This window comes from Panthera onca, chromosome D3 (genome assembly GCF_046562875.1).
Source record: "Panthera onca isolate mPanOnc1 chromosome D3, mPanOnc1 haplotype 2, whole genome shotgun sequence".
NCBI classification, from domain to species: Eukaryota; Metazoa; Chordata; class Mammalia; order Carnivora; family Felidae; genus Panthera; species Panthera onca.
In genome coordinates, this window is record NC_138350.1 from 5,361,337 (window position 1) to 5,379,186 (window position 17,850).

At 38.9% G+C, this 17,850-nt stretch overlaps 1 protein-coding gene across 8 annotated transcripts in view; it reads left to right on the forward strand.

Annotated features, from left to right (window-relative positions):
- The window catches only part of MPHOSPH9 (M-phase phosphoprotein 9), a 58,678-nt gene that overhangs the window by 4,973 nt on the left and 35,855 nt on the right, over window positions 1-17,850 (forward strand). For 6 of the 8 annotated variants that reach the window (XR_013551397.2, XM_078435893.2, XM_078435896.2 and 3 more), the window contains exons 3-11: window positions 299-452; window positions 6,140-6,229; window positions 6,432-6,952; window positions 7,605-7,728; window positions 9,811-9,901; window positions 11,618-11,721; window positions 15,038-15,163; window positions 15,327-15,784; window positions 16,116-16,271. Coding sequence is in view for 7 of the 8 variants with exons in the window: in XM_078435893.2 (XP_078292019.1) it covers window positions 299-452; window positions 6,140-6,229; window positions 6,432-6,952; window positions 7,605-7,728; window positions 9,811-9,901; window positions 11,618-11,721; window positions 15,038-15,163; window positions 15,327-15,784; window positions 16,116-16,271 (1,824 nt within the window). In the remaining variant the exon portion in view is untranslated. The remainder of the gene's footprint in view (window positions 1-298; window positions 453-6,139; window positions 6,230-6,431; window positions 6,953-7,604; window positions 7,729-9,810; window positions 9,902-11,617; window positions 11,722-15,037; window positions 15,164-15,326; window positions 15,785-16,115; window positions 16,272-17,850) is intronic. The other 2 variants (XM_078435898.2, XM_078435897.2) reach the window with 2 other exon arrangements.

Consider the following 17,850-nt stretch of genomic DNA (forward strand, 5'->3'; position numbering starts at 1 on the left):
AGATTGGAGAAGCTAGACCCTTTTCTTATCGTATGGCAGAAACTTACTTTCTGTTGGTACTTTGGAGTGTTCTCGCGCTTTTGGAGAAAGTCTTTCTGTTGGGTTCTTAAATAAGTGTTGTCTTTTTACTGCTATTTTCCTTTTGTGGACAAACGTGATCAGATTTTCAACAAACGAGGTGCCATTAAGAAGGATTAAATGTCAGTGGTTTTGTACTGCTCTGCTAAACTTGAACTGCTGAATTATTCAACACTTGGTAGAATGAAGAAAACCATTTGAATTATTTATGTTTCAACAGAAGTAGTCCCCACCTTAGTACAAATGGGGTATCCTCTTTCTCAGGGAAGACCAGACCATCTGTAATTCAAGGTACAGTTGAAGTCCTAACCTCTTTAATGCAAGAGCTACAAAACAGTGGAAGGACTGATTCGGAACTTTGGAAAAACTGTGAGGTATCTAGTTTTGTTTTATTTGTGGAATCTTAAAAAATATAATTGTACATGTGCCTCTACTAAACTCTAAATTATTAGAGATTTATCTTCTAAAGAGCATGATACTTATTGCTAAAGTGGTCAAAAGTAGTAATTGGGGAACAGCACTGAACGCATACGGAAAAGATGATCAAAAGCATGTTTTGACAAATATCAGTCATTAGACACATTAATTTATATTTTAAGTGTCAACTAAAATATTAGCTTTGTTCAGAGAAGGGAGAAGTCCAAATTTACTGATACTATTACTAATTCTAATGTTTTAAGTAACACATACAGAAGTGTTACCATTTTGAAAAACCTAAATCCTCTTTGAACTATTTATAAATTAAGGCTTTTGCTTAGTAATGTTTTATCCCATTTAGTTGTGATACATTGAGTTATATTGATTTTTCAGGTCAGTGGTTCTTTCTTTGGTCTACAGGTTAAATTGTGATATAAAAACATAGCAGATAAAAGAATATATAATATGTAAATTTTGATTCACAGAATAATGCCCAGGTTAGATTTTTCCAAAGCTAGATTTGGTAATGCTTTATAGAAATGTATAAAACATTATTATTATTAAATTGTTTATTTAGGGGACAGTAGATTTTATTTTAAATGTTTATCATACTTTTAAAACCATTGTTTGTGTAATTGTCAAAATGTAAAGTGGAACGGATGAATACCTGGTTTAAGAATTCAGTAGCAGCCACCCCTAATTGTAATTATTTGTATTCATTATCCATAATCACTGAAGTTATAAGACGACTGAGTATTGGGGCACCTGGGTGGCTAAGTCGGTTAAGGTCCAACGTCGGTCTCAGTACAGAGCCCGCTTCGGATCCTCTGCCTCCCTTTCTCTCTTTCAAAAATAAATAAACATTAAAAAAAAAAAAAGAAAGAAAGAATGACTGAGTATTAATGCAAACTTTAAGAAAACTGAGTTTTAAGTGTTTACAGTTTTTATGTTTTTTCCATGTAATAATCAGTCTGTGATAATGCAAGAGACCGGTAAAATGATGCAATTAAAAGTGAAATCCTTTGTGAAATATTTCCCCTAATATACTTACTCATTAGCTTATGAACCTGAATTAGTATGCTTTTAAAAAAATAAGGCATTGCTTTTCTGGCAAATTCATGTTTAGCTAGAAATTGTTGCTTTTAATACTTCGAAATCAGCATCTTTGAATCAGTATTTGTGAATCTAAGATACAGGTTTTTATAAGCCAGCATATCGACTAGCCACTAACACCTTAACATTTGAGCCTGTTTCTTTACACCCTTTCTTCTTCACCTGTGATATAATATTATTATTTTTATTATGTTTAATAATAACTAATTTTTGTAATGTAGACATGTAATTGATTATTCAGTGAATAGTTTCTTAAGATAGTTCTTTGACAGAATATGAAATCTCCTGGTCATTTCAGTAAAATTTCTCCAATTTATTAGTGTGTTTTGTGGCAAACAAAACCAAAATATGATGTTTTAGTGTAGTATTGTAGGAAGAATGGGAGGGGTAAGGATCGTGCAAGCCTTATTCCTGACTATTTCCCCTGAATTTCATGTTTTCACCTTCTTCTGGAATTGTAACATTTGTCTGATTTCTACCACTTGTAGTGTTATTAAAATATAAACCTTCCACAGAGCTCAGAGCTCTGGAGATCTGATTTCTTTAGAATTTCTTTCTAAAACCTCTTTCCTGGAATTCTTTTTTTTTTTTTTTTTTTAATGTTTGTTATTTTATTTTTGAGAGAGTTGGGGAGGGGCAGAGAGAGAGAGAGAGACAGAGGATTTGAAGCAGGCTCCGCGCTAATGGCAGAAAGCACCATGCAGGACTCGAAGTCACAAGCCTTGAGATCGTGACCTGAGCCGGAGGCCGATACTTAACCGACTGAGCCACCCAGGGGCCCCCATCTTTCCTGGAATTCTTAAGTTTATCACTGCTTAAACTTGAGAAGGTTATGTATTTTGATTCATGGGAAATAATTTTTTAACGCATTTACATAGAAATACTTCAATATATTCTTAAAGACTTGCTATTGCTAATATTTCTGTGATGGTAAATTTTTAAAACACATTATTAGCTAATTTGTCTTAATTCATTATTTTAGCATTTTAACTATTTAGTGCTACTGATTACATATTTAAGAGTAATGGTTGTACAATGATTGTTGTTATTATGTGTACTGTTTATTGTGTGTCGATTTGCCAAGCAATATACTAGACACTTTTTTTGTCAGTGGCACTCAACCTTATTAGACCCAAAGCCCTCAATTTGTAATATTACAATTAAATTACTAATTTACAAATAAATTTTACAATTTCAAAAATAACATCAACTTATATTGTCCTGAAATGAAGTTCGCAGATATATCCTGCCTGTACCCACTTTAAAAACAATCATCCTCTTAACTGTGATATAAAGGAGGAATGACAGTTACTTATAGCATGATAACAGGTATTTCAGTATACACGTGCTCAGGCACATCCACATTACAAGACCTAGTGAAGCATAGCCTGGTGTTTATACGTAGACTCATTGCGAAGACAGTGGCTACAGACATGGACCGATACAGCTCTTCTGTATTGACAATCCAGAACTGCATTTGGTGACATGATTTTCTGAAACGGTGACCAATTTCTGATCAAGTTCTGAAGCAAACATAACGTCTTTGTAGTTGGATTCCTGGACAACTTGGTGATTTGAAAGCTGTGCAAAATATATGTTATTTTTATAATATAAAGTGGACACAGGACAGTTTTTCGTTGTCGGGGACCATCCTGTGATTTGCATCCTTGGACTGCCCACAAAGTGCTGGTAGTGCTCTCCCTAGCTTTGTGACATCCATGACCTCACAGATTTTCAAAATCTAGTTCCCCCCCTTGAGATCACTGTTTTCACATCCATCATATTGGAATTTAAAATTTATCCTCCCAGCCACCTGGGAGGTGTTCCTCTTCCGATTTTATACTGCCCCCCCCCCCCCCCAATTTATAAATTAGTAAAGAGCATAAATGAGATATACTTGTTGAGGACCATACAGGTTGTTAGTGGAGAGCAGGGAGTCAGGCCTAGGATGTCAAAGCCAATGGAATATTTACTAGGCATACGATAGAAACCCCATTCAGGCTAATAGCATCAAAAACTGTACAGGGGAAAGCTTTAATTAGATGCCTAAGTCCTCCAACAGTATGTACAATGTAGATCATATAAATAATGTTGGTTAGAAATGAATAATAGTTCTTAATAATTATGTGAAAAATGTTATTTGCTGCGTTTATAATGTTCTTAAATATGCTTATTGAAAATTGAAATATTATTTATAAAATCTGACTAGGGAGAACAAAATCTTCTCTACCAATTTATATCCAGAGCAAGCTCTATTCATTTGTATCCTAAATAAGAAAATGATAATAAGGATGTGGTTAACGTTGCGTGTCACATAAATATAAGGCCATTTTTTTTGGTTATTTTTTTGTTGTTGTTATGTAATTCCGTCATTATTGTAATTTAGTTTTTTGTGACTAGTAACTTTGTCAGATTAAAATAACCCCTAAAGTAGTGCTTAAGTTAGTATAACTTAGTAAGAAAACTGTTCCCTGATTTATTTTTTGTTTTGATTAAGGTATTTCATATTATAGGTAAGTTGAGAAGATAAGGAACTGAATTTGATGTAGCCTACCTTATCCTTATCAAGTTAGTTGATTTAGAATTAATACTTTCTATTAGCACTATTCTATTTTCTTTCTTTTTATTTTTATTTTTTTTATTTTTATTTTTTGAGAGACAAAAAGAGAGCACCCACCCAGTGTGGAGCCCAAAATGGGGCTCAGCGTGGGGCTCGATCTCACGACCGTGAGAGCATGGACCTGAGCAGAAATCAAGAGCTGGATGCTTAACTGACTGAGCCACTCAGGCGACCAGCACTGTTTTATTTATTTGTTTTTAAAAATGTTTATTTTTGATAGAGACAGAGCACGAGCAGGGGAGGGGCAGAGAGAGAGGGAGACCCAGAATCCGAAGCAGGTTCCGGGCTCTGAGCTGTCAGCGTGGAGCCCGATTCAGGGCTTGAAGTCTCGGACCGTGAGATCATGACCTGAGTTGAAGTTGGACGTTTAACCGACTGAGCCTGCCAGGCGCCCCAGCACTGTTTTATTTCAATCCTGGGGTTTTTTGCTTCCTTTGTTTTAATACAGTTATATAGTCTTCAACTTAATTCTGCTCTATTATAATTATAGAAACGGTTTTCAGTATTAATCTGAAGGACCTCTGAATTGTGTAGTCTGTAATACCAAGAAAAAAAATTCATCTTGAACTTGACCTTTTTTTTTTTTTTTTTTTTTTTTTTTTTGAGTAAACCACAGCCACTGTAAGGCTCAAACCCTTGTCCCTGAGCTCAAGAGTTGCAGGCTTTACCGCCTGAGCCAGCCAGGTGCCCCTGAAATTCACATTTTTATACCCTCATTTAGACACTCTTTCCTTGGTATTGTGTCCTAGGTGCTGGAGGCAAACAGGTTAACAAAGTGAATAAACGAGATGCCCTCTTAATTGTGGTAAATGCTCTGCAGGCAAAAACAGGATGACATTGAGAAAGAGAGCAACTGCAGGATGGTTTGGGAAAACTGTCTTTGAGAAGCTGAAATTGCAAGGGGCGGGGGGGAGAAGAAGGAAGCCATAAGAGCTGGAGAGAGAGCTTTCCAGGTAGCGGGTACAGTGAAGACAAAGCTTTCAAGGTGGAAGACCTTTTTGGCATGTTCAGGGAAAAGGTAGAGGCCAGTGTGGCCGGTGTGCTTTGAGCACGGAATAGATAGGGATGAGATGAAGTTGGGAGGTGTGCATGGGCCGGGTCACTCCGGGGCCTGTGAGGAGTACAGGAGCGTAAAGGTGGTGAATGGTTTTAAACAGGGAGGCTCTTTTCACGGTAGCTACTTACCGATACTGCATATTATTGTGTAGAGTCTCTTACTGTAAACCAGGCTTGAGACTGAATTTAGCTTCTGGAGATCTCCCCGAACCCTTTTCTGGCTTGTTTTGTAGTCTGATTATAAGAACACTTACTATACTCTTGAGTCAGCATGGATCAGAACCTCAGAATGAAGGGAGTCCTAGGCCAGTTCCACAGGTTTTCAGACTGATTTTTTAAATTCCTTTTTCAGCTGTGGCGCTGTAAAACACTTCAGCACCTGACTTGAAAAAGTTTTGTTTTTTTTTTTCCACTTAAATCCCATGTAAATTAGGGGTTAAATTTCCATAATATCAAACTATCTCTTGTTTTAAGACGTGGGATTCTTTTTCCTAGGTACAAGTCATTGTTTAAGAAAATCACTAGCTGTTACAAAGAAAGGAAGAGAACTTAAGACAAATACGACGTATGACTGCCAGTTGTTGATGAATCAGAAACGATAGCAGATGACATGCCATTTGAAAAATAAGATTTACCCAGACCTTCAAATTTACCCAAACTACAGATTACATATGAAAGGGGTGACCAAGCCTGTGCCTGTATTTTTACATTAAATACAGTTTTATAACTACTTAATTCAGCTTATAAATTTAAATTAAAATACATTTTAAAAAGGTCCTTTCCCACTGGAGGAATTTTTCTGTGAAATATTACGTTGAAAATTATTTTTAACTAAAATATTTTATAACTTAATAGACCAGGTGGTTACAACTATTCAGTTTGGTGGAAAAACAATGCCAAGAGCAAATAGCCGCTCAGCAGGAGCAGTTCCACAACCAAATTCAAGTAAGTTGTTATTTGTATTGATTCTTTTTTATACTGTAAGATTTGCAAGAAGAACCCGTTAATACTTTATGTCAGTTTTGTTGATGAACTAGAAACATACCGTCTTTAGAGTAATAGCTCGTATTTTTAAGCAATATTTTCATAGTATTTATAAAAAATGCAATGTTTAGTATACTTACCAAATCTGTAACTTTGTTTTCAGCGTATACAGGAGGAGATAAAAAATTTAGTCAAGTTACAGACCAGTAATGCTTCCTGGGCTTCCTATGATACTTCTTTAAGTAAACAGTTATCTTCAGGAAGTCAAATGGGTTTTTTTTCTGAAAACAGTGAGAGAAATGAACCTATTATCAGTTATCCTAAGTCTGAAGAACCCGAAATGCAGCAAGAAACATCCACATCACAACCAGACTGCAATGTGGACAGTAGCTCAGTGAGCAGTGGGTATGGTACCTTTTGTGTCTCCGAATTAAATGCCTACAAATCTAAGGACCCTCGGGAGTTCATGGAGCACACAGAGGTTTCTGAGGGACAGTTTGGAGCATCTTTGGGGCAGATGGAGTCACTTGCAGAGGGTGTAAAAAACAAGAATTTTCGTATACATACCACTGAAGAGTTTTGTGCATCTTTAAAAGAAGATATTTCCATTTTTCCTGGTGAATTTGAACACAATTTTCTTGGTGAAAATAAGGTTTCAGAAGTATACAGTGGCAAAACGAATAGGTAAGTAGAATTTCTCCAACATTTGAAGGGAGGTTTACTTGTTTATTACATTTAGAATCTAGTAAATCAAGCTCCTTTTAGAGTCTAAATGTATACATGTGCATGTAATTTGCAACCAAAAATTATACACAAGCATACTCAGTTTTACGCTTTTTATATAGAAGAGGAAATTTTCTAAGTTTGATGATAAGTGTGGCTGAATGTTTGTAAAGCAAACAATCATTTAAAATTTGTCATTTACCCTAAATGTTGAGTTTTATATCTCTAAAATTTGTTCTCTAAAATAAGTGTTTAGCTATAGCAGCACAGATTTGTATACCTGTAAGTACAGTCACTAGTCCTTGTAAACAAATAAGCTTTTGCTGTAGAGCTACATTGAGTATGTGAACAGGCCACTGTGGTGGTTTTGTTCTATTCCATGGCTACAGGTTAAATCCTTTATTAATCACCATTAGTCTTTGTGTTCAATTTGCCTTTGGTAATAAGAAATTGTACAAAGAAATGTAGGTGAATGGATAAAAATCCATTCTTTCTCTGCAGTTAGAAAAAGAACTCAAAGCATTTCCCACGGACACAATATTTATTAGTGTTTAGTTTTATGTGCAAAGGACAGCATCTAAAGAGAATAATTTTGTTTTCTCTTTCTGAATAGTAAGTCTGTAACATCATGGGCACAAAAGCTGAAGCAGAACCAACCAAAGAGAGCACTTACAGAGGAGGGGTGTGCAAAATCTATGCAAGGAAATGAGCAAGCCAAGAAATCACCAGTTGAGAAAGTAGGTGATGAGTCACTTTATTGCTAATTATGGTGGAGTTTACTACGTGCTCGTCAACATAAGTTTTTTGCCCTTTCTTTTGTATTGTTAATTTGTTCCATTGACCTGTCTTTCTCTGGGTGTCCCAGAGGATTGGAAACAATGATTTGCTCTGGGTATTGGTTTTTTAGTAGTCTGGAAATCAAAAATAATGAGGAATAAAGTACAATAGAAAATGAAAACCGTTTTGTAAAGGTCCTAATTCTCTTTGTGCTGCAACTGTTTACATTTAGCCAGAGAATAATCCATTTAACTTTTTTTTTAAACTCTCAAATAGGGGCGCCTGGGTGGCTCAGTCCTTTGAGCGTCTGACTTGGCTCAGCTCATGATCTCATGGTTCATGAGTTCGAGCCCCACGTTGGGCTCTGTGCTGACAGCTCAGAGCCTGGAGCCTGCTTCGGATTCTGTGTCTCCCTCTCCCTCTGCCCCAACCCCTACTTGTGCTCTGTCTGTCTGTCTCTCTCTCAAAAATAAATAAGCATTACAAATTTTAAAAACTCTCACATAATTTATATTACTATTAGGTTGTAAGAAGTAGTACTGAATTTATAATCCAAATTGTAAGAGGTTAAATGTTTCAATTCTGTGTGGCCCTTTTACTAATCTAGCAGCTGCTTTCGTTAAAGAGGTGTAGATATTGAGTAGGTTTTAAACATCTTTGAAGTCCTTTTGGCTTAAATCGTCATAGAGTAATGTTGTTTATTCTATGATACTGAATTGAAATTGCAAAATCACGTCTCTCTGCAAACTTGATACCTTTAGAAATTGGCCACTGTTTTTAATGTTTATTTTTTTAGAGAGAGAGAGAGTACGTGCACTGGCAGGGGAGGGGCAGAGAGAGAGAATCCCAAGCATTTTCTGTGCTGAGTGTAGAGCTAGACGCAGAACTTGAACTCATGAACTGTGAGATCATGACCTGAGCCAAAATTAAAAGTCAGATGCTTAATGGACTGAGCCACCCAGGCGCCCCTGGTCTTGATTGCTGTAAACATGGTCTTTCTATCATCCTGTGAAAAAGATTAAATAGAAGTCCTAAGAAGACAGTCCTTCAACCTTTATAAAGCACTATTCTCTTTTCTTGCCATAAGTTTTCTTCAGCCTGTGATATTTAGGGTTCTCAAGATCACCGTTCCAGAACCTATTCAGATTTGTGTTCAGGAGGGAAGTGAGGGTGATAAGGCTCCAGGGACCACTGGCCTCACCTGCAGGCGCCCTGTAGTACCATATCTGTGGGTCTGTTCTTTTGAACTCGCGTGCCATTGGGATGATACATCTTTGGTGTGAGCGCATAAGAGTATTTAGAGTCGGGGTGAAAGTTGCTTTTTCCATTGGAATAGGTTGGCAGAAAAAATGTTTTCATATATGCTAGTTTCTCTTCTGTTTTTACATTAAGTAAAACTCAGTCTTGGGGAGGCTAGCAAAAACCAAAAAAACGAACAGACAGACTAGTCTTTTGGAGACTTTCTCACCGCTGATAAACTTTGGGTCTTTGGTATATACCTCGGTGGGTACAGTAGTTTTCTTTTCTTTCTTTCTTTTTTTTTTTTTTTAACGTCTTTATTTATTTTTGAGACAGAGAGAGACAGAGCATGAGCAGGGGAGGGGCAGAGACACAGAATCTGAAGTAGGCTCCAGGCTCTGAGCTGTCAACACAGAGCCCAATGTGGGGCTCGAACTCACGGAGTGTGAGATCATGACCTGAGCTGAAGTCGGACACTTAACCAACTGAGCCACCCAGGCGGCCCTATAAATATGTTTTCATTCTGAACTCATTAAGTAACACCAGCTCCCAGTGTTCTTCCAGCTCCGCAGAACCAAAATAAACTCGTGTAAACACACAGGAAAAGAAAATCCTTCACGGTTAATTCCTATCATTTTGTATTCTCGTAATCACAGGGAAAACTGGACTTTCGTAGTTCTTCCTGAACCCTCTGAGGCTTTCTCTGTGCCTTGGTTTGATACCTGGCTCTCTTTCCTTGGGTCAGTAGTTTGTGCCTAATGATTTTTATCCATCGACTAATGGTTTTCTTTCTTGCATTGCAGCCTAATTTCACTGCTGCTAAGCACCCTCATGCTTTTTACCTCAATAAACCAGATGAGAGTCCAAATTCTTGGATGTCTAATTCAGGAACAGGTATGAGACCTGTTGTTTTGTTTTGTTTCGTTTTGTTTTGATAACAACTTGTCTGCATTTCTCGCGGGATGTTAATTCTATCCAGTGTATTAGCGTGCTTTCTGTAAATGTGTTCTGTTGTGCCTCTGTTAACTATAACTTCCTTACTTGCATTAGTGTTACAGATTCTGTACAGATAGATGGGAAAAATATTTTTGCAGTTGTTTCAAACAGCTGCAAAAGCCATCTCAGCATTTTTCAGATGTTCCAGAATGAATTAAGACATTCAAACCCTTTATGAGTCATTCTTTACTCTCCATGGTAAGCCTATTCTAGTTTACTGATTCCCTACCCTACCTCCCACAATCCCACATCCAGTTTGTCAGGATAAATTAGCTTTGCCTGATGAAAATTGCCAGAATTCAACTGTCATGCTGTCACCCTAATAGAGTCCCCATCACCTGTCACCTGAGTTCCTGCAACTTCCTGCCCAGCATCCATGCCCTCACCCTTGCACCCTTCCATCCGTTCTCCACACAGTAGCCTAAACAGTCCTTCTCTAAGATGGGTCAGATCATGTGACTCCTCTGCTCAAAACCCTTCTATGCTCTTTCCCTCAGAGTAACAGCCAGAGTCGTATAGGTGCCCGTAGGCTCAGCAAGATCTAGCCTTGTTCTGTTTGACCTCATTTTCTGCTGCTCCCTTTCTCTGCTTCAGCAGAGAGGCTCTTTGCTTAAATGTGCCAGATAGGTTCTCATTTTAGGGCTTTTGCTTTGCTGCTTCCTATATTTGAAATGTTCTCTCCACCCGTTATATAGGGGATCTCCCTCATATGTGGCTAAAATGGCTAACATTATCTTGGTACCTTGCAGCGAGCCAACCCTGAGCACCCCTCCACACACGCTACATATATTCCCTTTTACCCGATTTTTAAGTCTTACCATTTGGTGTTTACTGCCTTCTAACCTCCTGTGTATACGTTGTGATTTATTTACTGTTCATTTCTCACATTTTCTGCTCCCCAGCCTGGCACGGTAAACACTCAGTATGTATTTGAACCACTGAATTATTATTGTTATTAATTTTTAAAGTTTGTTTATTTTGAGAGAGCACGTGAGCGTGTGCACAAGTGGGGGATGGGCAGAGAGAGAGGGAGACAGAATCCCAAGCTGGCTCTGTGCTGCCAGTGCAGAGCCCAACGTGGGGCTTGAGCTCACGAATCAGGAGATCATGACCTGAGCAGAGATCAAGAGTTAGACTCTTAACCGACTCAGCCACCCAGGTGCCCCTGAACCATTGAATTCTTTATATTGTTTCTATCTAAGTCTGTGCTATTCATGAAGAATTTTTTCTTTTTTAAGAAATACATTTTAGATTGTAGTAATTTATCTTGACTTTAAAAACATTTTTAAAAATAGTCTCTACACCCAGCATGGGGTTTGAACTCACGACCCCGAGATCAAGAGTTGCACCCTTCTCCAACTAAGCCAGCAGGCACCCCACATCTTGACTTTTAATAATATATTTCATTTTTAAATATTTCGATCATCAAATTAGAACTCTTCCATGGGAAGGCATTTAAGAGATTCTTGTTCCATTAAAATTCAATTTTCTGTATCCAGATAGCCAAAAACTAGTTACTTCTCGTATTTAATTTTCTGTAGGTAGAAGTAAGTTATTCTAGAAAGCACTTTTCTCTTTTCTCAGTCTTCTCTTCTCTGTATTTGTGCACAACAGGCCTGACTTACTGGAAGCTGGAGGAGAAGGACATGTATCACTCTTTGCCTGAGACTTTAGAGAAGGCATTTGCACCGTCCTCTGGAGATAGGTCACCAGGCCAGGTGATTTAAAAACACATTGTGTGTATGTGTTTGTGTCACACAATTATAGTTCAGAGCTCCGTTTCATTATAAACGTTGTATTTTTCCAATTATTCGTTTAATGTTTTATTTATCCTTGAGAGAGGGAGAGACAGAGCGTCAGCAGGGGAGGGAAAGAGCAAAAGAGGGACACAGAATCCGAAGCAGGCTCCAGGCTCCGAGCTGTCAGCACAGAGTCCAACGCGGTACTCGAACTCACAAGCCACGAGATCTTGACCTGAGCCGAAGTCGGACACTAACCAACCGAGCCACCCAGGCGCCCCAAAAGAAGCATGGGCTTTAAATTGTACTTGCTTTCAAATGTAATCTCTCATTCATTGCCTATGTGATCATCGGAAGGTTACTTAAAAATGGAATTTAAAATGCCCAGCTAATGTGTTGTAAAATTAAATGAGATGATTTTGTGCCTACTGTGCTAAGCGTAGTAGGTCTGCAGATAACAGCTTCCACTGTTCCTACACCTGGTTTTGATTCTCTGTCTTATTCCGCCCTCCTGCTAATCCATTTGTACCAATAATGCTGAGCATTTTAATTTGCTGTCGTCATTTTCTTTGAGCACGAAATGTAAATATTTTCTTTACTTCAGCACAGTGAAATCAAACTACCCAGCATGTGTACATTCAGGTGATGAGAAAGGTTGGGGAAAAGGAGTGATTACAACGAAGGTAACCAGGAGAGTATAAGCATGAGTAATAGGCATCGGTAGGGGCAGTGGGGATACAGCGTATGTGTAGACAGCAGAGTCCCAAAGAGGGGTACAAACCAGCATCCCATCCTTCAGGAAGGGAGCAAAAGAGAGAGACAGATAAATGCAGGGAAAGGAAGGCTGGGGAGTGAGATTGTGAGGGGCTGGAAGCCTCGGTGGGCTTTGTGCTTACAGAGCTCCCTGTGTGTGACGTGATCAGCACCATCAGTGAGTGAATACTGTATTTTGGTGATTCTAAGATACTGTCAATTTTGAAACTTCCTATTTCATAGTCTAACAAAATTATTCTAGGGGCGCCTGGGTAGCTCAGTTTGTTGGGCCTCCGACTCTTGGTTTTGGCTTGGGTCGTGATCTTGTTGTTCGTGAGCTGGAGCCCCACTTTGGGCTCTGTGCTCACAGCTCAGAGCCTGCTTGGAATATTCTCTCTCTCTCTCTCTCTCTCTCTCTCTCTCTCTCTGTCTCTCCCTCTCCCTCTCCCTCTATCCTTCCCTTGCCCGCTTGCTCGCTCTCCCCCTCTCTCTTTCAAAAATAAGTAAACAAACTTAAAAAATTATTCTAACAAAAATAAAAAGCAGTGTATATCAGTGCTTTCTTACCACTTAGAATTTATATTTTATTCTTAATGAAAGATCTTGTAACTGAACCTTGATTTTTGTCATATAACTCTTATACATACTTAAAAAGGACGATATAAGTGAAATAAATTTGTTAAAACCTCTTCACCTACAGAGGTTTATGCTGTCTTTTCAACTCAGTGTTCGTTTCTGTGTTTTTCCACATACTGTTTTCCTTGAGCCATCAAGAGCTTTGGGGATTGGCAAAGATGAGAGGCCTTGGTGCTGAGTTTTTACCTGGCCTAGTAGTTCTGTAGATCTGGCCTACTTTTGACACCCAGATGGGGAATGCTGCTAACCATCTGTTAATTCACTGTCCCTTAAATACTGGTTCTCAGGGCTTCTGGTGTAGGCTCTAGGATTTTTTTCCAAACTGCTGACACCTGTTCGGCCAATTTGGATGTCTTCTATGTGTGCTTATGAGCAGACAATGACAATTATATCACAATTGCTACTTGACCAAAAGCAATGTTAAGAAGCTGTTAATTACAAGAGGCATCCTCACTTCTGAGATGTTAAAATATAGTGATCATAGAAGTGGAAAATGGTGAAGAATGGTTCGTTATGCTACCACGACCTCTAAATAGAGTAATTCCAGCAGCTCTGCCTGGGGGTGCTCCACCAGGTTTGGGGCATCACCAGGCAGGGATTCCTCAGGCTCGAGGCCATTTCCTGAGTGCTCTGCTTGTTACAAACTTTCAGCTTGAAAGGGTCTTTTAGTATGTTGGTGTATAAAAAGTAAAATTCCAGGGGCTCCTGGGTGGCTCAGTCAGTTGGCCGTCCGGCTTTGGCTCAGGTCATGATCTCCCAGTTCATAAGTTCGAGCCCTGCATTGGGGCTCTGTGCTGACGGCTTGGAGCCTGGAGCCTGCTTTGGATTCTGTGTCTCCCTCTCTCTCTGCCCCTCTCCTGCTCGGTCTCTCTCTCTCTCTCTCTCTCTCTCTCTCTCTGTCTCTCTCTCAAAGATAAGTAAACATTAAAAAAAATTTCAATTAAAAGTAAAATTCCAATTATAGAAATTGTGGTAAATTTTAAGGGCTCACATTCAGAAAATTAATGTTTTTAATGCACACGTAAAAAGTTCGATTGTCCTATTCACAAGCTAGTTACAGGGTTTGTTAAAACATGTTAATGCATGGTAATCTGCAGCCTGTGTAGGGTCTGGAAATGGGACACATATTTAAAGCTATATGTGAATATATTCTTTGAGTACTTTCAATATATCTCTTGCTGAATCTATAATCTCATTTAAAACAGTTTAGATTTGAGACCCAAGTTAAATGATACCCCAGCATGCCCTACAGTAGGTCCCACTTTGAAATAATTTGAGGCTGAGGTTTTAAATTTGGAGCTTTAGACCTCTTTGCAACATTTCCAGTGTGACAAAGCCCTGATTTCAAGCTGTAGGAATTAGGGTCGTATCTTCTTATTAATTTAAAAAGGGGCTTGTTTCCATTGGGTAACTTCTTTCTTAACACTTTTTCTTGGTCTGTGAACTCTTAAAAAAATAGGAAAATAACTACACAGATAAGGAATTTCATCTCTGTATACCTGTCTCCCTGAGTCACATGATGTTAATCTAGCCAAAAGTCTTCTTAATCCTGCTTCACTCTTTTCATCATGAAGTCTTTTCATACCTCAAAACTTGGTTTTTATCTTGAGTACGGGGGACTACCAAGGTTTTTTATTCTTTGGAAGTATTCTGAGGCTATTAAATAACTTAGGTTCAGATTATCACCTTAATATTTATTATTAGGGGATATCATTTTTTTTTCATTCTGAGGGAGACTCATAATTAACGGGTAATGACATCTAAACTTGTTTTATAAGTCTGACAGTCCAGAGTCTCAGTTCATTTAAATTCTTTCAGAAATCTTTTTGTGGTGCTGATCTTGTGTCAGTGAATTTTTTTCATCATTGATAATACCACTTAAATAATTTTGTTTCATATCTTTAAGTCTAATACTAGTAATGAGATGAAGCTACCATCACTGAAGGATATTTATCATAAAAAACAAAGGGAAAACAAGCAGTTACCTGAGAGGAATCTCACTTCTGCTTCCAACCCAAATCATCCACCAGAGGTAAAGTTGGCAACACCCTGCTGAATGAAAACGAAAGATGCTTCATGGCTCTTAACTTTTATCTCAAGCTTTATTTTCCGTAGGAGATCTAAAGCCTACTCCCTTGAAAACAAACACTGAGTGCGGAGGGCAAAATCTTACTGTTGTCTGTCTTAATTTCTAGGTACTGACTCTGGATCCAACGTTACACATGAAGCCAAATCAGATTTCAGGAATTCAGCCGCAAGGCTTTTTGAATGCCCTTGATGACAGAATGTCCTTTTCACCAGACTCTGTTCTAGACCCCAGTATGTCTAGTCACTCTGACATAGACTCATTTTCACAAGCAAGTAATATCGCTTCTCAGTCATCTGGATTCCCCAAATATCCTTCAAACACAAAAGCTTCACCAGTGGACTCTTGGAAGAATCACGGCTTCCCAAACGAAAGTAGGAGTAGTTCCACGTTTCCTTCGGTGGCTACTACTGCTAGTAATGACATCTCGGTCAACACTGTAGATGAAGAAAACGCGGCCGTGGTAACTTCAGCCTCAGCCAGTCAGTCCCAGCTTCCAGGGACAGCCAGCAGTGTTCCAGAATGCATTTCGCTGACTCCTCTGGAAGATCCTGTAATACTGTCAAAGTATGTGTTTCAGCGCGTGGCTTGTAATGTTAATAGCTCTTCTTTGATGTCTGCTTGAATTATGAAAATGATTTTTATTGACCTTCACTAATGTATAAAATCTTAAAAAAAGAGACGCGGCACTTTTAAAGTAGGGCATCTAAATATCCGCGTCTTTGGTTTTTTTACTTAATTAGTTGTTAACTTGTGTATTGATCTGTTACGTGTTGTGTGAGTGTGCAGAGGAAGAAGGCTGTAGTTTTGCTTTTGAGAAAGATTGTATTCGTAGTTTCTCTTGTGGGGTAGAGTGAGGAAATGCTTTCCTAACAAGTCGTTTTGCCCTCACCAACAGGATTCGGCAGAACCTGAAGGAGAAGCACGCTCGACACGTAGCCGATCTTCGAGCTTATTATGAGTCAGAAATAAATAGTTTGAAACAGAAACTGGAGGCAAAGGAGATTTCTGCAGTTGAAGATTGGAAGAAAACCAATCAAATTCTTGTAGACAGGTAAAGCTTATAATTCAACTCTGAAGTTAGTGTTTCTCCAACTTGGAAATGTTATTTTTTCCTAAGTATATTTAATTGTGATAAAACATTTTGCAAAGATGTGCTTTAGATTTGAAATTTTTAACAGAGACCTGTTTGCCTAAGGAATTATTTTCACAGATCGAAACCAACCTCGTGTAGCACACTAATAGCTGACGTGAGAACATTTGTTTCACACGGACAGGATACTGGAACAGTTGAGCAGATACCCTGTATGTAAAGGAACGTCATTTATGAGTGGATTAGTATTGTGTACAGATTTTCTCAGAAGTCTCTAACGTCCTCTAGCAGTTCTCAACCTGCTTTGAAACTCAGAGACATGGAACTGAAATCCAGACACTCCTGAACCTGTGTAAGCAATTATCCTGTACAAACAAGTAACCAACATGGAAACACAGGGGCAGTTATGTTAAGGTCCCCGGATACCTGTTTTAGGGAGAGAATCAGTAACAAATTTGATGCCTTCACTAATATTAATAACAGCATACTTGGAACATACTTTACATTTAAATGGCATTTAAACAGATTGAAAGCCGGGGGGGGGGGGGGGAACCTGGGTGGCTCAGTCTGTTAAGTGTCTGATTCTTTTTTTTGTTTTTTAAATGTTTATTTGTTTTTGAGAGAGAGGGGAGTAGAGCAGAGGGGCAGAGAGAGAGGGGAACAGAGGACCCAAAGTGGGCTCTGAGCAGAGAGCCCGATGCAGAGCTTGGACTCCCAAACCGTGAGATCATGACCAGACGCTTAACCAACTGAGCCACCTTTAAAAAATTTTTTTAATTTGGGGCGCCTGGGTGGCTCAGTCGGTTGAGCGACCGACTTCGGCTCAGGTCATGATCTCATGGTTTGTGAGTTCGAGCCCCGCTTGGGCGCTGTGCTGACAGCTCAGAGCCTGGAGCCTGCTTCAGATTCTGTGTCTCGCTCTCTCTCTGCCCCTCCCCTGCTCATGCTGTGTCTCTCTCTGTCTCAGAAATAAATAAACGTTAAAAAAAATTAAAAAAAAATTTTTTTTTAATTTATTTTGAGAGAGAGAGAAGGAGCAGGGGAGGAGAAGAGAGAGAGGGAGACAGAATCCCACGCAAGCTCTGTGCTGTCAGTGCACTTAACTGAGCTGACCAGGCGCTCCAAGTGTCCAACTCTTGATTTTAGCTCAGGTCATGATCTCACAGTTTGTGAGATTGAGCCCCACGTTGGACTCTGCGCTGACAGTGCAGAGACTGCTTGAAATTCTCTCTTTCCTTCTCTCTCTCTCTCTCTCTGCCCCATCCCTGTTTGCTCTCTCTCTCTCTCTCTCTCTCTCAAAAATAAATAAATAAACATTAAAAAAAAAAAGACTCAGGTCAGTATAGCAGCAAAGTATTCTTTTTTTTTTGCTCTTGTTGTTTTAAATTTGTTAATGTTTATTTATTTTTGAGAGAGAAAGCGTGAGCAGGGCAGGGAAGAGAGAGAGAGGGAGACACAGAATCCGAGGCGGGCTCCAGGCTCTGAGCTGTCAGCACAGAGCCTGACGCGGGGCCTGAACTCATGAACCATGAGATCATGA